At 39.7% G+C, this 25,618-nt stretch overlaps 2 protein-coding genes across 2 annotated transcripts in view; both read right to left on the reverse strand.

The window, feature by feature from the left end:
• LOC112145536 (receptor-type tyrosine-protein phosphatase gamma) overlaps positions 1 to 9,703 on the reverse strand; it is a 215,430-nt gene extending 205,727 nt beyond the window's left edge. The window contains exon 1 of the mRNA XM_024270824.2: positions 9,171 to 9,703. Coding sequence (XP_024126592.1) covers positions 9,171 to 9,258 — 88 coding nt within the window. The 5' untranslated portion in view covers positions 9,259 to 9,703. The remainder of the gene's footprint in view (positions 1 to 9,170) is intronic.
• A 5,514-nt stretch (positions 9,704 to 15,217) lies between these two features.
• mtmr14 (myotubularin related protein 14) overlaps positions 15,218 to 25,618 on the reverse strand; it is an 11,715-nt gene continuing 1,314 nt past the window's right edge. The window contains exons 3-19 of the mRNA XM_024270212.2: positions 24,276 to 24,384; positions 23,696 to 23,771; positions 22,981 to 23,038; positions 22,098 to 22,220; positions 21,530 to 21,603; positions 21,378 to 21,448; positions 21,231 to 21,305; positions 20,928 to 20,994; positions 20,497 to 20,582; positions 20,181 to 20,257; positions 19,780 to 19,816; positions 19,625 to 19,695; positions 19,489 to 19,547; positions 19,072 to 19,204; positions 18,044 to 18,220; positions 17,770 to 17,967; positions 15,218 to 17,562 (exon numbers count right to left, since the gene is read on the reverse strand). Of these exons, the coding sequence (XP_024125980.1) occupies positions 17,382 to 17,562; positions 17,770 to 17,967; positions 18,044 to 18,220; positions 19,072 to 19,204; positions 19,489 to 19,547; positions 19,625 to 19,695; positions 19,780 to 19,816; positions 20,181 to 20,257; positions 20,497 to 20,582; positions 20,928 to 20,994; positions 21,231 to 21,305; positions 21,378 to 21,448; positions 21,530 to 21,603; positions 22,098 to 22,220; positions 22,981 to 23,038; positions 23,696 to 23,771; positions 24,276 to 24,384 (1,672 nt within the window). The 3' untranslated portion in view covers positions 15,218 to 17,381. The remainder of the gene's footprint in view (positions 17,563 to 17,769; positions 17,968 to 18,043; positions 18,221 to 19,071; positions 19,205 to 19,488; positions 19,548 to 19,624; positions 19,696 to 19,779; positions 19,817 to 20,180; positions 20,258 to 20,496; positions 20,583 to 20,927; positions 20,995 to 21,230; positions 21,306 to 21,377; positions 21,449 to 21,529; positions 21,604 to 22,097; positions 22,221 to 22,980; positions 23,039 to 23,695; positions 23,772 to 24,275; positions 24,385 to 25,618) is intronic.

A 25,618-nucleotide genomic window follows, 5' to 3' on the forward strand; every position in this document is an offset into this window, starting at 1 on the left:
AACAGTGACGTGCTGACAAAAACATCGAATGAAAAGCAATTTTATAAAGACGTTATCAAGAAAAACAAAATCCATCCAACTTTATTTGTTAACACATTATAAACAACAAAATTGTGACAAAAGTCTTTAGACAGAAAATATATGAAAAGCAGCAAAACCAAAACTAAGAAACAGACAAGAACTTAAAGCAGCAATGAAGTAACAGGATGGAACAAAATGCGGCTAAATTATATAAAATAACATAAATATGTATGGAATTGGATTAGGTTTAAAATAAATGAATAAAACAGATGATTATTAGAAACTGTAAGCCAAAGGCTTTTTTTTATTATTGTAAAAAAGACTAGAACTCTAACAGCAAAGAACACTCCCCATCTGTCCACCGGTCTGTGTTAAGGCTGTTGTTTTTCTGTATGATTTAAAGAAACTGTTATTTTCTTAAAGAGTAATGACTTTATGCATTACTGGTTTTAATATAGGAAAAAAGCCTGAGGTGAAGCTGCAGTGTGATATAGACTCTAAAACTCTCACAAAATGGGTTGATTTGAACCATTTCTGCTTCCCAGCACGTCTAAATGATGTAAACAGAGATGTCATCATGATGACTTTTTATATCCTGGTTATTGTTGTTATCAATATGTGTTGTGTGTGGGATTTTTATCTTTTAGTAGAACAAAACTTATATTGAAACTGGTCCTTTTTAGGGCCTCAAAGGTATGAAAATCATTTCGAGTTTGTGTTGAAACGTATCCAGATGGAGAATAACTTTGTAACACATTAAGGACTCCCCTTCAAAATTATTGTTATAAATCCCTATTTTAAACTCATAATTTGAAAATTTGCTGTTTAATGGAAATACAAAAAAATAAATAAAAACTGATAGAAAAATCTATAAATTTAATGGCTAAGATTTAATATTGTGTATCATGATTTCACTAGAAGAAAACCCCAATCCAGGACTGAACACTTCTATTATTTGTGCCGTTTAGCACTTAGAAAAGACGATAATCAAAAAACGCTTTAAGTTTCCTCTTTGTTTGATTAAAAAAACAAGGTGTAAAAAGTGTGATTAAAATGTGGTGTGATTTGACAAAACCATATTTTATCATTATTTGAAATACTAAACTCATTATTTAGTGGATATTTCTTTGCTTTCCAAACAAAACTTTGGTATAAATAGCTAAGACAAACCCCTTTTTTATGTTCTTACTTAGATCAATGCTTTGTGGATATTTCCCGAGTAATTTTTCAAAGACAACCTTGAGTCAATTTAGGCGCACATGAAGAATTTGATTATCATCTCATTTCTCAAATCATTAGTATAATCAAATACCCTTCTAATACCCTTCATCAGATAAACTGATCATAGAAATCTGATCAAAACATCTGCATTACACCCTCTAATAAACTGACATTCTCCAGCAGGTTCTCCAAATTTAGTTCGTTTTTAACAACCTCGCTTTTAAAAAAGGATAATATGTAGTGTGGTAACAAACTGGCATGGTCACACCATGAGCGAAAAGCAAAGCATCAAGGGAACACGTTTTTTAGAGAAAAGTCAACTATTGTTTTTCTTCACTTAAAAGCTTCAACACAGTAAGAATATCTGTGTTCAACAAGAGACCAAAACCTTCACAAAAAAGATGAGAAGTTTGAGTCTAAAATAGCAGATAAAAGCACAAACACTGCAAAGAAAAACTGGCAATGAACGGAAAAGTGTATAGTACTTCTTTTTAATCAGAAGTGCATGTAAACTCTGATTGGTCCCACATCTCAGAAGTGTGTTGATGCTGCAGACTTCTGTCCATTTTAGCCCTTTTATGACATAAAAACAGGTTGTAAATTGTTTTATGGTTGCTGTCTTTCTATTTATTTTACATGGATTAGAATGTGTCTGAATTTATGGAGTTGAAGAGCGCACATTAACCGGCTACAATCTACAGTCAGCAGGTGTTAGCTGCATAAATGCAATAAACTTGGTCTTTTAAAAAGCAAATTCTAGAAAATGTGTCTCTGCTATTATTTGAGGATTTTGAATTTGTTTGTTCTAGTTTTAACTAAAAAACACCAAATACAATGAAAAAGTATTGGGAGTCAAACTGCAGCAGATGTGATATAAAAAAAATAAACTTTCTGCTCCTGGTTTTAATTTGAAACAGAGCATGCTGCATACTAATGAACCCTTTCTGGGTGTGAAGCTTCGAGTGCTGCACAGCAGTAATTATGATTCATTCATTTTCAGCATTCGTGTAACCGTGGAAACGGTTATCTCATCTCAGTAAAAAAAATAATCTGGTTTCTTTACTTTGAGAATTCAACACATTGAGCTTTTTTTCATAGTTTTCCCTACATGTTGACAATATGGGATTCTTTACCCCCACGCCCCACTTTTTTTTTCATCTGTTAGACTCACGTTGTGAAGAAACTTCAAACTGTAAAATGAAAACGTCTTTTCCCAGTTTACAGGCACTTCTACATGTTGACAAATGAGAGGTGGGCTGCTTGAGTGCTCCACTGATGTGTAAACTCCCAAAGCCACTTTATGACATTCTAGCTTTTATTAATATTTTCTGTTGATACAAATTGAGTCTGTGGAGCGCAACAGTGTTTAACAGGAGACTTGAGAGAACATCTCTGTGAAGAGGAGCTCCTGGATCCAGACAAACATCCAAAGCTCATCTCTAAGCTGCTTCACTGCTGTTTACGTGAAACAGTCTGCTGTATTTAAATCATCCCACACCAGGAAAATCGGGAAACAAGGCAGGTTCACAGGCGCAGGAATGAGCAGTCGGGATCCAACTTCACTTTTGAGGTTGATATTCACACAGAAGTTGATTTAAAAAACGAAAAAGCACAGATGATAATTGATCTGCCGTCCATCGCTGCTTCAGGAGCATGAGGCCCGGTTGGTCTCCTCCACCTCATCCATCGTCTCCGGTGCCAGACCCGAGCTGAGCGGATTACAGGGAGAAAGATGGCTGCGGTTCGCACCGTAAATCCAAAGACTGTTCAGGTGGAACATGAGCTGCCGACTAACGGCGAGCAGGAGAAGAAATACAGGGGAGAAACCACAATGTAGGACCAAACTCCAGTTTCATAGATGGATGCCACAGGAGGGGGGTTGTAAGTTAAAGCTGAGCATCTGGGTTAGTGAAGCATAGAAAGTTAAACTCAGTCACCCGATAAACTGACTACATTTTTATAAATATGGATCCTTTCTGGTCGAGCGGATCCCTGAAATGCTTCTCCTCCAACATTCGGTCTGTCTTTGTTTAAAGTGCCTTGCTCAAGGACACACTAACATGGAGTGGTGGAGGAGCCTGTTGATTCTTGGTTAAATTCCAGGGTTTTATTGATTTACACCTCCATCTACTCCTGTAATTGAAAGTGGACACATTTCTTTAAAAGAGTATTGAGGTTAGAAGCTATTTTCTCAAAAATAAAAAATTGAGTTTTTCATTTCCCCATCTCAACACACACACACACGTCAACTGCATGTGCTTAGTCCCACTCTGATCCGCAGCAGAACTGGTTTCCTCTGAAAGTCTGACAGAAAAACAGCCAACAGCATAAATCCAAAGTAGCAGGGGTCATGAAAAAGTTTGAAAATGTCTGCTGGGCGAGCATGCTGTAGCGAGGGCAGATAGACCAACAAGTAAGCATGCACATTTTGTGTCAATAATGAAAACTTCCAAACGAAGGAAAGAACGATAAGCTCCAAACTTTAGCCACAGGAACTCTTCTGCATTAGTAATGTTCTGCTACTTTAGCTCCAGCTACAACTAAAAAGAACAACTAGACATTTGACTGTCTTCCATTAGGAAACTGTAAACTAATATCAGTGAATAGTAAACACCATTAATTTGCTTTGATGTCTCTTAGAGCTCTTTCATGAGAAGCCACCGCCACTCCTGGAAAAAGCAGACGCCGTACTTCCAGATACATGCTAGTTACTGCTGTCATTCTTTGACGATAAGGTCCAACTGTAGCTGCTCTGAAGATCAGATCAACATCTGACTGATGACTGTTAACAAAGCTGAATCACCACCAAAAATACTGATTTTGATCTGATTACAGTCCAACAAATCTTGATGCATGAACTACTTGTTAATTTAAAAAAAATTACAAAAACAGATAAATGAAAAGAAGAAGGAACAAAGCAGTAGGGGTGTAACAATTAATTTAAACAATTTGATTTATATCATAATTTCTGTTTGCCAATACAGCCGATATGAGTTCCATTGGAACGATCCGATTCACTGACCTAAATCGATCCAGAGCAGCTTTAGCCAAAACTTCAGAGATAAATACCTGGTACTGAACAGTGACAGTGAAGTCTTCCAGATTCCTTGTATTTCTATTGTAAGATAGTCAAGTGTAGATTAAATATGTGAACAAACAAACAAGAATTAATGACAAATCCATTTTAGTTTCATAAAGTTCAGCCCACTGTTGTTATTCCATATAAAAATAATACAATTATTAGAACATTCCACCACACTGTATGGTCACATCTGTGCAAAATTCAAAGTGTTTCCACACATTGGTCTGCAATGATCATTTTTTGGTGCTATCACAGGTGATGGTTGTTTTTAGAGAAATAGATCTACTGTGCCTCAATCCAAATGGTATTTTCCAAAATCATAAATCGATTCATCAATTAAGCAGATTAATCTTAACACCAATACAAAGGAGCCAACTACAACTGGATGAAGGATGAAGACACCAGACCAGAAAAGGGGCCGAACGGCGTGAACGTGAGGCCCGTTCTCTGACAGAGCAGACATGACTGTACGAAGGTGACACGTCTTTACAGACAGCTGCTTCCATCTGTGTGCCAGCTGGATGACGGATGCACAGAAGTGCATCAGAAGAGGAGCACTTCTGGGGAACGGCAGGAACACCCACGCGCAGCGTTCACGCCGGCATCGGAGAGCTGTCACGACTCCAGAGGGAGCAGCCACTAATCCGGCCTGACAGAGAACACAAAGAGCCTGGAAGTCCTGACAACCGCCAGGGTGTCGTCAGCAGGGGACGAGGGCCCGTGGCCAACAGCAAACAAACAGTAAATAATAAATAAATGCAGCACCTTCACTCTTTAGCTTCCTCCCCGTCAAAGTTAATCTCCCCGTTTCCAAACTGACAAGCAGCATCTCGGCTTTGTTTTCAGAGGAGGACTCTGTTTCCTGACATGTTCTCTTGTTTTCCTGTCTCCCGTCCCGTCGGTTCCCTCCCCAGCTCCTGCTGCTTGTTTGCTGCTCTCCTGTCAGCCTCTGAGCTGGCTGACAGCCCATCAGTCGCAGCTCCTTTTAAAACTGCACCTTGCTGTGGTATCGGGTTCTCTCCCACTGTCAATGCATTACAGGGCTGAAGACGGAGAACTGACTTCACATACATCTTTAAAATCTGATACAAAACACAGAATCTGTGAGGGGAATAAGAGTAGGTGTAGAAGTAATACAGAAATAATGATCTAGCTGGCAAGATCATGAGAAGAAATGAAGGATTTCAGGAAAACGCGCTTTAATTAAAGTCTGACCCAGGAAAGGAAGGTGTCATTTTTGACCAAAATCAATCAATGACTGTGTGAGAACGACAGGTGTGATCACATGACCCACTTTTAACCTTAGCACCAAATCCCAGCCTCCATCAAAAATTCACAAGCTAACAAGCCTGTCAGTCGCGGAAACAAGATGAGCTTCCCAAAGCTGACGGTTGACACTTCCTGTCAGTCAAAAGGCCACGCCCTCATTACCCTAAGAACTCACCTCCCAGCTCAGCGGTGATGAAGATTGAATCTGAGTGTTCATCACTCCCATGGCAGGAAAAACTGTCACCAAACTCCCAAACCAAACAACCAACAAGACCCTACCTGATCCCAATAACCTGCACATCTGGAGAGGAGCTGGAATCAGAGCCTTCCCAGCATGCTCTCTGTCACAAACTAAATGGTTTTTTGTCCACCAAGATTTTACAGCTTTGTGACAAAAGACGAAAATATTCATTATAATTCTAGAGCCAAGCACACCGGCATGTTGAAGAATGTGCTAAACACCCATTTAGCCCATGGTATTCTTCTTCTTCTTCTTCTTTTGGGGCTGTTTACTACTGCATGTCCACCACCTACATTTGGAGCAGGCTTGGTGCCAAATGTCGAATGTTCAAATCTGGTGAATCGAGCTCCAGGCCTTTTCTTTCACAGCTCTATTCGGAAATATAAAAGACTTGGTGTCAAATAATTAACAATTAGTAAAATTTCTTCATGATCAATTTCCCAAAGGTTGGTTCTTCTGTGAATTACAAGAGAACCTGGTGGCAGACAAGATGGCAGCTGAAAAATCCTCAGCTGGAAGCGGAAATTTCACAAGATTTAAGAGTTGTTGCCACTTATATTAAAACTTATTTTAGTGTTATGGATTAGCTTAAAATATATCAAAATAAGGCAAATGCTTTATTAAAGGATATCAACAAAAGTGTTGAGATTTGTAAAACTGTTCAGACTTTTACCTTAGAGCTTGAACTCCAGACCAGTGTTCATGTTTGACCGCAGTTAGCTTCAACCCTCAATGTGAACCAGCTATAAAATTACTTTATATTTGTAATGAGTTGTATATCTGAGAAAAGATGCTTTAAAGTGTTGCTTACCAGCGCAAAACCAATTTTCCCTGCAGATCAGCTAATTCCCATTAATCATGTAAGGAGTAGTGGTGTGTCAAATAGCATTGTAGGCTTTGACATAAACACCTCAGGTGGTAAAGGTTCAAAGCTTAAAACGCAAAAAAAAAAGTATCTCGGGTCGCCAGTTATATTACCGTATTTTCCGGAGTATAAGTCGCTCTGGAGTACAAGTCCCACTTTTAGGAGAAAACAGTGACATTCAGAACAAATTTGCCAAGCCCAGCATAGCTAAAGAAAAATAAAGAAATACAAGAATACTAATCTTTTGATCTTTATATGAAAAATATCAATTTTTAAGAGGAAAACAATCAGATTCTCTTCCATGTTTGTTTTGGACGACACTTCTGCCGCCGATGTCAGTAGCAAATACTTATACTCAGATGCAACGCCCTCTAGTGGTTGTTAGAGGAAACAACCGCTAATAGACAAGCGGTGTTCACTGGGGAAATAACAAATATTTGAGCCTATTGATGCTTAAAAAAAAAAAAAAACTCAAATAAGTTACTTTTGAGAAAAGTCGCTCCCCTGCCTAAACTATGAAAAAAAGAAAAAAACTGTGACTTATACTCCGGGAAACATGGCAGTGTTTTTTAACCAAAAACAAGCGTATTTTTCGACCAAAATGTGCGATATGACGTTCCGATCTTGGACTTCCTTCTGGCTATGTAATTTCAGCCGCCATCTTCTCTGGTCCCACTCGTGAATTAAAGGAAATGCCATCCATACGCTACTACCAAATCAGAGTTCCTGATTGGTCAAAGTTCATCCTATGAAGTACGAAGTCTGAAAACTGATTTAGAGTGTGCGTAGCTACGTGTGAACCCAAAAGTGTTGAACGTGGAAGCCCAAAACGTGCGTTTTAATAGACTATTGAAGAAGTGGCAGCTTGAATGCATGCTGAGGGCGATGTGAACGAAGAACACAAATGTATGAGTGTGTTTGTGGACTTCTAAGGGCTTCTTCTTCCTCACATCTTGTTTTGCATTTGCACTCACAGCCATCTGATGATGATGGTGGCGGGGGGATTCTGTTGGACAGACTAAACGAGTGAGCGTCCCCCAGCAGCAGTGGGATAATGGCGTGATGATGATGGAAACCAGGTGCCTTCAGACGCAAACCCCCTCACTGTTTCACAGCAGAGTGGAGGTGTGTGACACAGAGGCTTGCTGGGGGTGACAAACAAACCCCTTCATGTCATTTGTCCCTGATCCAGCACCAACAGACTCACAGCAGACAAAGGAGGAGGGGGTGACAGAGACTGAGATGGATGGGAAGGGTTGGGGGGGGGGGTTTCTTTTTGTGGGGGTGAAAGGATGTGGAAGCTCAGGCGCTTGTTGTGAAATTGCAGCGACTGCCGGGTTGTTCGTCTGCAGCCCGCAGCGACAGAACCTTCATCTTTCATTCTGTGAAATTACACACCGAAGGACAAACATCTCCTTCCTCTTCCGTCTTCTTCCTCTCTTCGCCGGGCCGACAGTGACGTGGAAAAGTGATGCCGGCATCAGCCGGAAGACGCAGTTTCCTCCAAACAAAAAGGCCTCAGTGTGACGCCTCCCGCCATCATTTATGTAGTTTCACCTGAAGATCCCGGACTCACCTTCAGCCTCAAACAAAAGGAAAAGCACCAAACAGGGCAGCCATGATTACGAGATGGTTTGCTCTCCCAGCATGCACCACAGCGGGGAACGGCCTGAACACTGAAAGGCTTTCAGAGGAGAAAACCTGCTCTACAACACTTTAGTGATGGAGATGAGGAGAAAGGTCTCACTCCTCCATGAGACACATCCACTGTTTCATGGAGCATCTTAAACTAGCATCAGATGTCGCCACATCAAGTGAACCTCAATTGTTTTCACAAATTTCTGTTAACTTCTCTCGTCCTGTTTTTGGAAGACAAAAACTTCTGTGTGAGATCGCTTGAAAGGGAGAAAGGCCGCTTCCGAAACCATTTCAACAAAACCCCCTGAAGAAGAAGAGGAGGCGATCTGAGCTTCATGTCAGCCTCAGAGCTCCGGCTGAGAGGAGCTGGATCTCTTTCTCCTTCCCTCTTCTTCTCAGGTGGATCCATCCTGAGAGCTGCAGCACCTGTACCTAAACCTGACAGCAAACACAGAGGTTCCTGAACGCACCACAGAAGATCCTCTCACAGGAACAAAGTGAGCGTGATGAACGCAGATGTGGGGCCACATCCACGCCTCAGATAAATGTCTGTGATCGGGTGAAGCAGCTGTCAGGGTGAAGAGCATCTTCATCTTCCTCGGTGCCTGTCATGCCCTCTGCACCCCCCAGCTGCAGCCCGGCCGGCGGTGGAGGGGTTAAAGAGCAGGACGCGCAGCAGAATTGAAGATGAGGATGAGGAGGTTCAGGAACAAAAGATGAAGATGTTTATGGAAAAGGTTGGGAGAACAAAGCAGGTGTGTGTGTGTAGGGGGGGGGTCGGTCATGACAGCCTCGCAGGTGTCCACTTGCACGCGGGACCGGCGCAAACTTACCGGGATAACCGTCGGCCCGCAGCAACGCGCACGCGGACAGCATGACAGAGAATATCCAGCAGCGACGCGAGCGCACGAGCCCCCACATGGCCGAAGCACGCACATCCAACGGGGCGCGAGCAGCAACAGCTGATGACTTCCTCCCACCGCTGTCAGTTCGGCGACGCTGCGTGAAGAGCCACGGCGGCGCGCAGGCGCAGTCACGCCTCCAGTATTCCCTTCCAAATCCTCTGATGTGTCGCCGGCGCGCGGATCCGGAGCGGGAGGAGGGAGGGGAGTGGTGAGGGATCGGTCCCTCGCCGCGCGTCCTTTGGCTCCCGCGGCTGCAGCCGGACTGAAGCGCGGCTCACGGAGGAGGAAGGTCGCTGCTGGAGGCTCTCCCCCCATCCACGCAGGAACAGGACTGAGGGAGGGAGAGGGAGACACTGACTTTATAGTGGGAGGGGGAGAGAAGAAAGGATGGAGAGAGAGAGAGATCCCACTGCCCCCCCAGATCCCATCGCAGGAAACAAACCTAGCAGACCCCCACCCACAGACAGAAAGCAGAGAGCTCAGTTATCCATTTGTCCTTAAACACACCTGATGCAAAGATGAATGAAGCCTCATGAAGCTCAGGAGATTCTGTCATTTTTCTTAAAAAACAAAGTCCTAAAGAGACATCTGGTGGCCAAATGAAGCTGCTGGAAAAACGGTGGAGAGGAGGCAGGAGAGGTGGACTACAGTGTTTTGATAGGACTAAGTGTTAAAAATCCCCAATATTTTACCACTCTGACTGAGTTTTGGCTTCTTTGAGTTCTATACAATTTCTGAACACATCGTCACTTATGTACCTCAACAACCCATAATCCTGGACAAAAGTAGTCTGCATATCAAAAATGTTAAAAAAATAAAGTGTGAATTGAAGTCGGATCAGAGTAAATGAAGTTCAGCTCTCATTTGAACAATAAATCCTCAACAAAGTTCATCATAGAACACTGATGGATTATTACACTTTTTAAAAAGCCTGTCTGATGAACATTTGGGTGTTTCTAACATGTTTTTGTAGCATTATTTCATGACGGAAGACATAAAGAAAAGCTTAAAATTCCATTTCTCAGTATGTCTTTATTCAGAGCATTGGGAATCAGGAGCTGGGAAAAAAATACTGTTTGAAAAAGCTTGTAGGTGTGACACAGAAATGACAATCGGTGGGTCACAAACTCCCAGCTCTGCTCCATTCTGATGCATCTATTTGCAGACAAATAGATTCTCGTCTGAGCTAACATCTGGCTAAATGATGATGAAATTATGAAATCGATAGCTTTAACGTTGCTCAACATTTTTTGTTGCACCGGTAATGTGATGGGCTGCAAGATAGCAGGAGAGAAACCGAAAAACGATGGGATGATGGGAAATGAGGGCAGGCTTACCCTGTGTCAGTTGCTACGTCACAACTCAGGTGGAATTCTAATGAACTGCAGAAACTGTCCTGGAAAAACAAAGTTTTTTTATATTTTGGGGGAAAACAGTATAATCATAATTTGAAGACCACTGGGAACACTTTTACAATAGATCAAAAAATGATCAAATGAACAAAAAAGAATTATGGGATCAATTCACCCTTTCCCCTTTCAGACACGGGGGTCTGATGTTTCTTCTGCAAAAGGAAACAATAAAAGCAGCTCTGGACCTCAGAGGTGACACTTCTGGGGCATTTCACTCAGAAATTCATTCCTTTTCCAAAAGAGGATTTTTGGCAAGTTACTATCTCTTGAATGTGTTTGATCCAAGTGAGACCATTTTTGATGTGGGGAGTGGACATAATATGCTCCTCAGACTGTTTTCAGCCTCACTCCTGAGGATTTTTATTCCAGATTTGTTCATGAGGAAGGCTGGAAATGTCCTATTTCTGAACCAGTTTGTGCTCTTCACACCTGTTGTGCCGCAGTATTGCAAATAAAGCTCTTTTTTTCAGCTTATTTGATTGTACATTTCTTTAATATTTATCTCCTTTTGGCTGTTTCCGTCTGAAACTTGTTCATATTTTAAGTGTTCTGTCTGAAGTGTTGTCCTGCAATGGACTGGCATCCCCAAGGCCTGGAGACATGGATGGATGGACGGACGGACAGACGGATGGATGGATGTTTACAGACTCAGATGTCTCCTCACGTGATCAAAGTAACTAGCAGGAAAGATTGGGGTATTGAAAACAGGCAGGGTGGTAGATTTGAGCTCCATGGTTGGCCAGCCCTGGTCATTTAAGATCATTCAGTAAAAACAAAAATGTGACAGCTGAAGGACTTGAAACACAACTTTACTGGATAAACATTAAATATCAAGAACTTCAAGTATGGGAAAAAAGTTTAATTTAGTGAAATAAAGATACATTGACAAACATAGCATCTTTTTTCCAAATGAAATACGTGTAATATGTGGTGAAATTTTTCTTTTTTTTTTTATCAAAAGTTTAAACTTGAGGATTTTTTTACTCAAAGGTGCCAAAAGGGAGTATTTATGAAGCCAAATTGGTACCGTCAAGATTTGAAACCTAAATAAAACAACTTGAAAAATTCAAGCGGAAATTTTGGTGCAGAACCTTTCTGCAATTCTAATACAAACTTCATTGTTTTCAGCTTTAATTTTTCTGTTTTTCAGTTTCAAAACTCAAAATTTCAGCTTGAATTTTATTATTTTATTATTTTATTTGGGTTTCAAATCGTAATGGCGCAAATTTGGCTCCATAAAAATTTAGTGCATCATAAAAAGAAGATATGGAAAAATTCATTTGTTGCTTCCCTTTGACATATCCAACACACTCCTTTGCATCAAAGCTCAATTTACCTTCCATCTAAAGACATCGTTTAATTTGGTATTTTTCTTTAACCGAATCTTCAATTAGCCATATTTTAAAATCAATTAAATAAAAACATTGGTTGAAACTTGAAAGAAAGTGTCAAAATAAAATGATCACGAGTATAAAAGTCGTGAAATTCAAAGACAGTAAATTCACAAAATGTGTGACATCATCTTAAATCCTTTGAGATGAAAAAAAATAATCCAAAATGCAAATCCAGAAAGAATTAAATATGTACAAAACTATTTGAAGAGGGCACAAAGGTTAATATCATATTCATTTATTAAAGCAGCTGCCACTTCGCTGTCATCGTTATAATTATTTATCATCACATGGAACAAAAAAACAAAACAGTTTTATTCTCTCAAGGCTGCATTTGCATAATTAATCATCAGGATGATGGTAATTTCCACTGCTCCCTCTGGCCTGTGATGTTTTCATGTGGTGATGTTTCATGTTTATAGTGAAGGAAGGCACTGTGGGCGACGGTTCAAAGACCCTAAAAACAGAGAGCGCCTCAGTCTGCTGCTCTGTCAAAACCCAAACTGCACTTGATTTCCCCTTTGAGTAAACTCGATAAGTTACGAAATGCTTCAGTAATGCGTATTTTTTACTTTATTGTAAAAAAAACAAAAAAAATAATAAGAATTTGCTGCAGTTTTATGTAAAAATGCAGTGTATTGAAATTAAATAATTTGTTAAATTAGTGTTTATGCTAAAATTTGATTAATAAAAACAACTTTTCCTCAAATCTATATTTTGTAATTTAAATAACCACATTTTTGTGAGGCTAAATTTTAATTAAAATTCTGTATTTTTTTCCCCCATTAATAACCACATTTGTTGTACCAGTGTGGACAAATAAATTGATTTAATGTCAGCTGTTTTTGAATTAGCCTAACTTGTCAAACTGTCATAAGCTAACGGTTACTCCATTTTTCCTAAATCTAAAATATTTAGATTTGTACCTGATATAATACAAATGTGAATGTTGTACATAAAGCTAATTGCTAAAAGGACTAAAAAGTATTGTAATTAATTTCAATAAAGTTAAATTAAGTGTTTTATTCTTTAAAAATTGATCTTTAACTGCAAAAATATATACTAAACTGATGCTAAGCTATCAAACAAGAGTTGAAAATTGCGATCAAATAAAATCTACTGGAGTTTCAAAGGCCATAAAAACTGATTTAATAAATAATAATTGCTTCGATATAATAACTGAAATCCTGAAGAATCTTTTTTTTATTATTTTAAAACCAAGTTAGATGGTAGAAATGCATAAGAAAAATCAAATGACACAAAATAAGTTGTATTAAAAATTAATATTTAAAAAGAAAACAATAAAAAAAGATCAAATAAAAATCTTAATTACCTGAAATAGACACATACTGAACATACTGACTTAAACTTCTCGTAATTTCTACTCTCTCTATAAAAGTTCAGGAAATGCCATCAAAATTAAGCAAGCATCAATGTTACAAGTTAAATCCTATAGAAACTGACTGAAATTAATTCAAATAAATTCTGGAAATGCATAAAAAAGCGACAATACCTGAAAAAAGACATGTAAATTTAATGATCCTGGATTACAACAAATGTACTTGTCAGTAATTCCCTTTCTCTTCCTTAAAGTTGCTTTTAAATCTTTAATTAACAACAAAAAAAATAAAGAAATTCCAGCATAAATATCCTAAGCTTTTCAATTACGTCTTTGTCAGTACTTTAAATTTTACAATTTTAGCCTTGTAATGTTTTCTCTCATCCTTAAAGCTCTCAAAATGCTTCAAAAGTTTAATAAATATTAACGTAAAAACATAAATCCTGCAGAAACAGCTTCAAAAACGTTAAAACCTGAAGAGAAAATGCCAGAAATGATTAAGAAAAGTGATGTGAAAAAAGTGAGCTGTGTTTTGAACACAATGGAGTACAACAAATGTACAAAATAATCAAACTAAATGATCCACGATGATAACTAAATATAGGATATGGGAGAAAAGAGTAACATTTACATAAGCCGAAGTGATTACAATGTTTAAAATGAAATTCAAAAATAAATCCAAAATGTTCATTGTAATTTAGAGTCTGTTTGACTGCAGAAAGGTTTGTGACATAGAGAAGCTGTCAAACTGCTGGGAGGCAGAAGCTGCTGCTGCTGTTTGGAAATTCTTAGTTGTAACTTTATCAACAGCTGCTGCTCATTAACAAAACACACAAACTGTACAGACACACAACTTCACACACCTTACTTACCCCAAACAGCTGGACACTGTGATGGCACCAAAAGTCTAAAATGTGTACTGGTTCCATGTCTGTAGGTTTAAGTTTCTTCTCACATTTACAAGAAAAACAAAAACGAAAAAAGAATCTGATTTGAGATGGTCAGAGTTAGGGAAGTTGGGAAAAGTTTGTCTCAGATTTGAAGCTCTTGAGGAAAAAAGCTTTGTGGCTGAGTTTTTACGAAACTGCAGGCATATTCATAAGTTTTGCTGATAAAATCATGACTCTGTGGTAAAAAATGTTGGAGTAACGGTAGTTTATCAGGAGAAAATGTGTCTTGAAAAATCCCCTCTCCTCACTCTGTCATCACTTTAGCCCCGGAACATTTCGCTCCATTGACTTCCATTATAAATATAAAAATGATTATAACACTGTAATCGTGTAAAAACTTCAGAGTTTTTAAAAACTGAGTTCAAGTGACATAGGTCAATCCCTGCAAAACAATTTAAAGGTTGGATGGTTTCTCTAGCTGAATGTATGCAGAGGTTTAAAGCTTTCAAAGGGCAGTAGTTTGCAGAAGAGTTGAATGCTTTCTGCTTTTATCCCTATGGGACTGAAAAGGTCATATTTTACTAAATATCTCATAGAACATAAATCATATCAGTAAAAAGCTGCAAGGAGGAATCCACTGAATGTTTGATTTTAAAATGGATGAAAGTATGGAGGAGTTTAACAAGCCAGAAAATGTACATAAGTGTAATTCATAGTTTGCCCAGGAGAGGGAGACAAATATCACAGAGAGAACTGACAGCTCAGAAACTTCCTTACAAAGATGATACCGAGTGTTTCAAGTGTCTCATTTTATGATCTATTATGTTGTTTGTGTGATTTATCATTTTTAATTTGGAAAACTTAAGTACTTTGACCTACTTTTATCAAAGAAGTACTCTACAAATAAAGTTTGATTTGAAAAGAAAAACTCACTTTTCATTCAGAAAATGTCATCTCTTCTTTATTGACGTTTTCATCCGGCAGCTCGGCTCTCCTTTCATTGCAGTGCGTCATCCACAGAATTTAAAACCCATTTAGAAAAAAAATAATAATCAGCTGTACAAAAAATAAAAATAATTTTCCACAGAAGACAGAGGACGAGTATAATGTTACATACAAATTTAAAAATGACTTGTAGGCGACAACAAATAAAACTGTTTAAATTATTTTTTTTCTAAAGACTCAACGGATCGGACAGAAGAGATTTTTGCACATAAAGAAAAGTAATTAATCTGCCAGTCGAAACATGGTTCTTGTTTACCAGGATTTGTTTTTTGGGGGCTCTGAAGAACATTTTCTCAGCCTGGACCTTCAATAGAGGACAGAAAATTCTAAGAAAAGCTTCAGTCAGCTTCAAGTTCCTCTGCATGCAGGCTAAAAAGAAGTATTCATCCAATCCTCACCAGCCTCTGCTCCTTTACGTGTTTTACAAAACTAAGAAAACCAAAGAGAGAGACTTGAAACTAGCAGGTATGGGGGAGGAGGGACTGGGGCTGTTTTGCAGCTTCTTTCAATCCTCAAAAGTAAAAACGATTTATAAAAACTTGTTTATGCTCAGATTTACCAACCGTTTTAACAATAAATTAATGCTTTACGTCTTTCATACAGTGAGCACTTACATTTTAAGTATGATTAGACAGCGTGCGGTGGCTACGGTTTTTTGTATGAATTTGATGAGTCAGAGTTCACCTGAGGAGTCTAAAGATGATTCTGATCATTTTCCTCTCTGAAAGTTTTCCTGAATAAAAAAAAAAAACAGTCTACAAAAAAAACAATGTTTTCAGATCAGTCTTTGGCTGTTGTTTTTTTCTGAGGTTAGATGTGAAAAACAAAAAGGATTTATTGAACTTAACTCCATCATTTCTGCTTTGAAAACTCAAACAGCACCGATTTTTTCGACAAACTTGACTTTGAAAAAGAAATAAAAAAAAACATCTCAGATTTACTGAGGAAGAATAAAAAACAAAGGCACAAAGAAAAGTCCTGAGGTGTGTCAGCTGCTGATCACAATCTGCCCTTCACCAAAACCTTAAAATGAACAAAATATTTATAAGTCTGAATATTTTGACTAAGACCTGCTCCCATAGCGCCCCCTTACTGTCACCAGAGAATGACAGGATCTGTGAAAATGATGCTGAGAAAGCTAAACAGCCGTTTGTGTGTAGAACAGCTGTTGGTTCTGCACCTCTGAGTCCGTTATGAACGTCCAGATGGATCTTAAAAACTTATGAACCGTGTTTTACTTTCAAAGAGGACAAATTCAGAAGTTTCAGCATCAAACACTAGATGGCAGTGCAAGCTACATGACTAACATCCCAGTCAGACGGTCCCTCCTCTGCTCTGGATGCCTAACAGTCTGAGGAACAGAGGAAAGCTAGACAAACGGATCCTCCCAACATTAAAAATGATCTTTAAATGATATCAAGAATCCCAGTTAGATCTGTTTTTTCTATTCTATTCTAACACTTCCTGGTGAGACCTTCTCAGCTGGGATCTGATCGATTAGTCAACCCTCCCAGGATGATGATCGGTATGGTCTGCAGCACTCTGCCGAGTTCAGGTCTGAACTTCAGCAGCACACAAGTGAAAGATGTGATTTGGCTTCCTCTGAGCTCCTGCATAAGCTTTGGACAGGACCAGAACCGTAGATTCGGGTCTCTGAAGGCAGTGGTTTCTGGGTCTAAGTGGATCCAGGTAAGGGTCTGAGCTTAAGACAGATTAAAAGACCTGACCGTAAAATTCTCATGAGTAAATGAACGAACTGAGAATTGGCAGGTCTGCTGGACCATCAGAAGTCCAGAAAGGTCAAGAACCAAGAAGCTGGGGAGTTTTTTTTTTCAGACCTTTCTGGTTCTGTAATTCCCTTTTAAATCCCTGCAGCTAAAAAAAAAAAAAAAAAGACAGACTGAACCATGAATCTTAAAAGTGGATGTATGTTTGGCACTTTAGTGACATTAGAACATGCACCTCCAGTCTCTGACTCCATGTTTGCTCCTGACTCCGTCTCCTCCAGGAGGACGTGCCTGCACCGCTCACACTTCAGCTTCAGGAACAAAGCTGGAGACGAAACTGTCCGTCGCAGAGTTCTTGCACCTCCAAGAGCCGGGTCAGACGATGGCGTTTGTGCCGCGCAGACCCACTCCACGGGCGAACTGCTCCAGCAAACCCGAGATGGCGCCGGAGGGACTGGGAGTGGACGACTTGAGGCCCACTGTGGAGCTGTATGCAGCCAGGAAGAGCTCCCGCACCGCCTCCAGACGCACCTGACGCTCAGGGGGGAGCGGACACCTTCAGAGGAGACACAAGAGACTTAGGACGGATTTCACATTCCTTCAGATGCTAAACTATGGGGACTTTTTTTCTTATTATTCAATATTCAATAACTAATCTGCATTAATTAATCAGTTATTGTTTTAGCCAATCGTTAGAGTCCGCTGTTCACGTCAGCCTGCGTTGGACACACCTCTGAAGGAGGAGACCTCGTCTGGTACTCACATTCGTCCATTCGGCCCTTCGTCCTGGAAGCTGAAGGGCAGAGGGGGGTCAAAGGTGGCGGCGGCAGAGGTGGAGTTCGAGGAAGCGGGTTGAGGAAAGTGGCCGTGGTCGTGGATGCTGCCGCAGCCGGAGACAATCTGCCAGCTGCCGTAGTCTGTGGAGAGGGAGGAGCCAGAGCGAGCGCAGTCTGCTGCCAGCCTGAGACGGACACACACAGGTCAGAGACTCTACAGCGCCCTCCGGCACTCACTAACACATGACTATCCGCCCCCACCTTCTGCTGGGAACGGCCAGTGGGCTGCTCCCGGTCCATGTGGCGCCTTGTTCTGATTGGTTGGAGGAGGAGGAGCTTGAAGACCGGCCCTCGTTGACTAGATGGGACAAGTGCTCCTCAGCAGGGTTCTGTTTGCACCAAACCACCATCTGAGGGGAGGAAGCAGCCATTTTCCTCCTGGTGGGGGCAAAACGTGCGTTTAGTCTGCAGCATTCACACACATGAATCCTTTTGATCCTGATTCAAACAATTCAATAATCAAGTGTCTCCACAGTTTCTCTTTTTGTGAACATTCATCATTATTTGCAGATTGTTGTACAATTTATCAAATTAAAGTCCTGTTAATTGTCACACACCTAGATGTGTGAAATTTGTTCTCTGTATTTCACCCATCCCCTGGGGTCCCATTCTAGAGACTTTGGCCTTCCAGTCTCAGGGCGGACACTCTACCACGAGGCCATTGAGCTCTATTTTAGTCTATCCCTTTTAGTCTTTTAAGTATTTTTGTAAGTTTTTATAGAATAAGGGGAATTAAACGTAATGTTTGTACAACAGTTTTAATCTTAATTTATTCAGAAATAGAATTAAGTTGGGTTTACCAAAGTTTGGCTCAACATTTTTTAACTGAACAATTAAAATAAAACCATCCAACTGAAAGTTTTTTTTTTAACTACTGTTGCAAATTATTTTTTTGAGATTACACTTTCAAGTTCTTTATTCTTTTTGGTATTAAAGTAACCGAGACATAAATTAATGGATTCTGGCGATCTTAGCATGTTTGTGCCAAACATGAACTCTATTTTGTCACAGTGTTTTACACTTTTATCATCAGAAAATGTTATGGCTGAAATTAAAGCTATTCCTAATTGGTTTAAAAATACATTCTCTTTTTGTTTCCACATCAGTAACTGATGGCGTTCAGATGGGTTTTTCAGATTTCTTGTGGTTTTCATGGATTGTGTTTTATTCCCGCAGAGTTGCAGCAAAGTGAAAACCTTAAGCATGAATGCGGCGTGCTTCATACTGACCAGTTAGAGGGCTGAGGTTGGCTGGAAAATGGATCCAGAGTGTCAACTGTTGGGGCAGAAGCTCCGCCCATCTCTTCAGTGATGAGGGAGAAGTCGCTGCTCAGGCTGGTGACGCTCCCGCGGTCTCTCGACCCTGGAGCAAACAAAACCAGGTCGGAGTCTCATCCCAGCAACCACATTCCAAACAGCTTTATCTTTTTTTATAACAAAGGTCTATATTTTGTTTTTTCACAACATTTATTTTAATTTTTGCTTTTAAACTCTTTTTCCTAATAGTCCTCATTTCATAGCAGGTCAACGATGACAACCGTTTTCCTCCTAATGTACTCCTCACATTCAAAAAGCAATAAAAATGTATTTTCAGACTGATGAAAGACAGAGATGTAACTGAGGAGGACATGTTGATCAGAGGCTTACTGAGCTGACAGAGATCCTCCACGGTGAATTCACCGTCTCTGAACTGAGAGTTTTTCCTCCTGAAAACAAACAAGCAAAACCAGTCAGAGCCAAACTTGTACAAACCCAGCCAGACAGAAGGAAGGACGGAGCGCACCTCTGTTTTCGGACCGCAGAGAACTTCTCGGACACGATGTGCTTCAAAAAATTAAAGCAAAAAAAAAAGATCTGCAGTAAAGAGAAGAAAAGTTTGAAATGACCTGGAGTCAGAGCCAGTCATCAACTGATGAATGTGCAGTTAAAGAGTCAAACCTCTTCTCCTTTGGAGAGTCGATCTGGCAGCAAGTGACTGTAAAGACAGAAAAGCATCAGTGTGTTTGTGAGCTCAGCAGAGCCCCATAAGCACTGAAACGCATCATGACACATGGGAAAGTTTACATTTACAAGATTCAAAAGTCTCCAGAAATCATTTAACTTTAGAAATCCTATAGTGTTTCAGTTCACCCCCCTGAAATCATTCATCTGTGTGTGGAGTCATGGTCTGCTGAAGATGATGAGAGTGAGGAAAAAAGTTCAGACTGGGAGGATGTTAATAACAATAAAACCCCAGCAGGGGGCGTGTGAGGCTTTAGGCCTCAGTGCAATCCTGAGCCAGTGTTTCTGTTAGCCGTGACGGCCAAGTGGATTCAGAGAAACAAAGTGAAGATCTTTACCCAAACAGGAACCAGTCGTAGGCAATGGTCAGATACAGGATCTCAGCGGGTTCCAGGCTGGCGTGCACGGCGCCGTCCTGAGAGAACACAAGAGATGATCAACGTTTGAGGAACTCGTGTTTTTATTTGGAATGAAATAAATGTGATAGCTGTGACAAAATGAAGATTGGATGAATTCTAACACTTCAGTTTAGACCGTTGAAGGTTTTTTCTAGCATCAATTCTTTTAGTAGAGTTCATTAAATCTGCAGCCATAAGTCGACTCTGCAGCTGCAGATTGTGCTGCCATCAGGGGGCGCTAGAGAGAAGAACTTACAGCCCACAAGGAGAGTCTGAGGAGCGAAACGAACAGAGGCGTGCGGTCCCAGCCGGAGATGCAGTGAACCAGGAGACCACTGTCATCTGAAGAACAGAAACAACATTAAAAACAAAACATACAGACAATCAATAACTCCTCAGAAAAATGAAGCACTTGGTTTTATTTAAACCTGGATGATCGATGTTAATCACATGTAAACACAAATTTAGTCTTCTGTAAATATGGGAGATTTAAGTAACATTAAAGACCCACTCCAATTTTCTTTTGATCTATTTTATAAGTATTACTGTGTTTTTTAAATTATGATTATACAGTTTTTAGCCAGCACTTAAATCTGGAGAGCAGACGGAACACGGAGGAACAGCCTGCAGCCTGTTTGTGTAATGTGAACACAGCCATTCATGAAGACCTGCACCTTCATCCCTTACCATCACTGTTTATGATGTGCAGCAGCAGCTTTAGGTAGTTCTGGGTCTGTTCCACCAGGTCCCACGACTGAATCACACACAAATATACACATTGGGATTAATAAGAATACCGACCTTCTGCTTGTATCAAATTTGGAAACTCAAACACAGAATTTGAACTTGATAACTTTGATACGTATTTCTATTTCTTAGAAAAGAAATGCTATTGAGGGTTCTGTGGCTGATCCACTTCAAAAACATGGAAACTGGAATCTTTGTGAACAGACTAGAGGTTTACACAACAGAACAAGGGGGAGACTGGACCTGGTACTGGGTCCAGTCGATGTTCAGGTTCTGGCTGAAGCAGGGCGGGATGGTGAGGGGGGCATCCACATGGTCCTGTGAGAGGACACACACAGAGGCATGAGAACTCACTCCGACCGCGCACAAAACCGAGCGCCGTCGATGTACCTGGTTCCAGTTGAACACCAGCCCCTCGGCGGTGTAATCCCGGTCCTTGTAGTCCTTAAAAAACTCACATCCTGATGCAGAAGAGACAGAAACACCCAACTTTTAGTGTGAAAGGAGGAATCAGACACAAACATCTGAGAGTGAGAGGTCACCTGGGTACGGCACGGAGAGCAGCGTGAAGTCTGCATATCGCTGAGCCTTATCCACTTTCTCCGAGGACGTCACGCTGCAACCCACAAACACACACAGCCTCGTGAGTCCAGATGTTCTGACCCACTTCAGCAGTTTCACTCTGATTCACAGCTGCAGCTCATCTGAAACTATTCTTTTCCAGATCATCCCTTCTTTAAAAGTTTTCTCAGAATCAGAACTTTTAAATTTTCCCTCTCTCACTCATTTTCAGCTTAATTAGCTAAGTTCTAACGAAGTTTAACCTCTTAAACATAAATCAGTGGATGATTCTAGCATAAACTGAGCAGAGATCCTCTCTGAAGAAGCTCATGCACAAGAGATGCACTGAAAACAAGTGGAAAAAGCAGATCTGGAAGACATTTACACTTCTTCTGAAGTAAAGGAAAAGAAAATCTGTTTATTTGCTAATATTTTTAAGGAAATGTAGAGATCCAGATCAGAGGTCTCAGCAAACATGGAGGATAAAGAACGGGTTAACCGACTTCATCTTCCTCCCCTGCCGATTCAGAAACAGTGAAAACTCCTTACTTTAGTCCAAACTTGACCTTCTTGTTCTCCACCATCAGGTCACAGATGTAGCGCACCGACAGGTAACGAAGCAGCTTGATGTCGTGACCTCGAACCTTGTCAAAGAGCTGCGAGTCGCCATTCCTGGCCAGGATGAGAGAGATTCTTTCAAAATTTGATCAGTATTTCTTTTTTATAAATAATTGTCTTCAAACCTTTTAGATTTTTTTCTTTTTGTTTTTTCGTCTTTGATTAATCCCATCAGATTCAATTTGGTATAATATTTAATAAATATCTCTTCATCTCAGAACTTTTCTTCAAGTTCTTCTGATAAAAGTTTCCATGTGACGAGTACTTCCATTAAAAACTATCAACATAGCAAATTTGATGGTTTTTAATGATGTGATAAAAGGGAAAAATTGATGTCACATTCAGTAATATAGGATCTAATTATTTCATTTTTACTACAAAAATGCTGAGTACCCCCCCTATGTCTAAACCATTGAACTAAATGACAAACATTTACATTTATATTCATTTATTGATTGCAATGAGCTGCAGTTACACCATAAGCCACCAGGAGGCAGTAAAGCTTGGTCTTGTTTCCTTCACCTGCTCAGAGTGAGTTTGAGTGATCTCAGTTCTTAAAAATAACTAGTAAAAATAGATCCAAATTGGGCTACATATTCATAAAAATGGTAACCGGTTATGTTGTAATGTACCGGTATATGTGTATTGCTCACATCAGTGAAACAAGGACTGTACAGCAGAGGGCGCTGTGATCCCAGCTGTTAACATCACCACATCATCATGGCTGCTGCTTTTTGTTTGTTTTTCACAAACTTTTTTTAAAACTTTGCAGACAAGAATCAGGTGAGTGTTGTGTTTGTGTTGAAAACAGTACCTGACTTCACTGTCCTCTGGAAATTCCTCTGAATCCGCCCAGGTGTCGTCACTCCCCCCTAAAATGAAAAACACAGACAGAAAGCATTCATGAAAGATCTCCACTTACATGTGAGCTTCATTAAAAAGTGATTACTGAGGTCAATGCACCTTTAAAATCCAATTAATGCCATCAACAGTCAACTTCAGACAGTTTTTAAAATTATTTTCCACTTTTATTTATTTATTTTTGTACTTACTTTTATTAAATTAGTCACTATTTTAAGTTGTACAGTTATTTCATGTATTCAGGTACATTTATGCAAACAGATTTTGTGATGTAGAGATAAAGCTGAATCATATGCAAATGTAAGAATGCAAAATTAGCTCTTTGTTTGCAGCCTAACTAACTCAGCATTTAGCTTTTCATAGATCAATAAAACATTAGGTTAGATATAAGCATTATTGAGCTAATTTCAGCTTTTCTACACTATTTTCTTCTAAACTAACTTTCCAATTCTGACAGTGTTTTGGTAATTTAGCATTTAGCTTTGCACCGCTCAACATAATTCAGGTTCATGTTTGCAGAAGCAGCAGGAATCAGCTGTGGAACCACTTTGAGGAAGTCTGGGTCTATCTAAATCTGTGACCTGAAGCCGCTGTGGAAAACAAAAATCAGACCTCACTTCCCGTTTCTGAGTTAGACATGAGCAACAACACGCGTCTCCACGTGTTACCTGAGAAGATGTAGTTGTAGCCCGTGCGTCCGTACAGCTCCCCCCATCCGGCCAGGGTGGCTGAGCGACAAATGTGCTGCGGAGAAAGGAAACAAACGTCGATCAGCTGGGTTTTCCTGACACACCTGAAGGCCACAACAGGATAGAGGTCACATCGCTGACCGTGGATGTGCTGCTCTGCATATTGTGTGTTTTAAAATAATATTTAATCTTTTTATTGATTTGTTTATCTATAAGTTAAGCTTCACTAACAATTGATACACTTGGAAAACAGATTTCTAATATTAACCTTTTTATTTACATAAAAATAAATAAATAAATAAAAAGAAAACGCTGAGACAAACCTCCAAATGGAAAAAGATTCTACTTTATGAATACTTCTTTCATTTAAATTAATAACTGTCTCTCATTTGTGAGCTCTTATTTTGAAAAACGTATCCACATCAGCACTCGTGACTTCTGCATCTGCCGCGCTCCCTTATTTCCGCTCTAGTTTGCGACATTACTGCAGCAATGCCCAAACACTAAGATGAAAGCCTTCAGAAAGAGGCGGAGCCTCTGTGACGCTGCAGGGAAGCACCTTGCCGTTGTAGAGGATGACGGGACAGACGAACCTCCCCCTGCAGCGCGCCAGTTTGCTGCGGTTCACCAGGTCCTGCAGTTTACTGATCTGCACCGTGCTCTCATACCTGAAACACAAGCGTTCGTTTTCTAAGCGTTCACGAATGCAACAGTCAATCATAGTCAGCAAGAACCCCTAGTTTCTAAAGAGATTTCAGAACATCCTTTTTCTTTTCAACAAGCTTTCTCGTTTGCTTCAGGCAGAACTTCAGAATCTTTTCCTAAACCCAGTTCTAGTTAGTGTTCCCTGAAAGCATCCTGGTCAGAACACACCTTCAAATGAAGAGCATTCCTGAGTTCTTCCTTTTATGCTTAGAACCAAGTAGAAAAAGAAGACCCACAAGAGCAGACAGTCTATTGAAAAAAAAAAACAACTTTTGCTTATTTCATTTAAGTTTGATCTTATTTTATTCTTTGCTAGTTACATATTTCCTCTTTATTATAAACATATAGAATTAAACTGTCATGTTTTAATTTTTTACATTTCTGTATTTATTTATGATTGCTGCGTTTGTCATATTTATAAAACTATTACAAATCTTAATCATTGAGTGTTTTAGGAACAAAAGTAATCTAGGTTCATCAGTCTGTCTTTTAGTCTTTAATCCCCACTCCAATCATCTTTTGACTTATCCTAAATGTATTCCCAATGGTCTTTTAATTAGGATTATGCTGTTTTTACCCAAAATAATAACAAAACTGTCATTTTATAGGACATAGTTTCTGCATAGCAGCAGAAGTTTATTAAAAATTCACCTCTAAGTTTTCGGCATGGAGTAACTACAACCCCCACTTCCCCTCATCAACCAGATTGCATGCTCTTCTGCTAGGTTACAGCCCCTCTAACCCCCAACAAAACGTTACAAACACGGCCAGCAATGTTGGTACTATCCAGCCATAGTTTTGTGCCAAAAAAAAATGAAGACCTATATGGATCTGAAAGTGGATCAGAATGGAGTGGAACAGAGAGCGAGTGGCTCACCCCGGTGAATATTCTACCTAACAAATTAGCTAATTTTCAAACGGCATTTATTTTGGTCTGATTCTGATTCACAATGATTTGAATAAAGAAGTACAGAAATTTCATTTTGATTTTCTTGTTATGTGTACCTCGCTGTGAGAAAAATGGCACATGAACATGTTAAAATACATTTTTATTGGAGTGGATCTTAAAAATGATCTATAAAATGAACATAATTGAATAATTCAAACTGGTTTCCAGCTTTCACAATGTTACCCAGGAAACATGCTACTGATCACTTCATCCTACAGACTCTGCAACCTTACAATGTAGTTACTGGT

This window comes from Oryzias melastigma, linkage group LG5 (assembly GCF_002922805.2).
Source record: "Oryzias melastigma strain HK-1 linkage group LG5, ASM292280v2, whole genome shotgun sequence".
Taxonomy (NCBI): domain Eukaryota; kingdom Metazoa; phylum Chordata; class Actinopteri; order Beloniformes; family Adrianichthyidae; genus Oryzias; species Oryzias melastigma.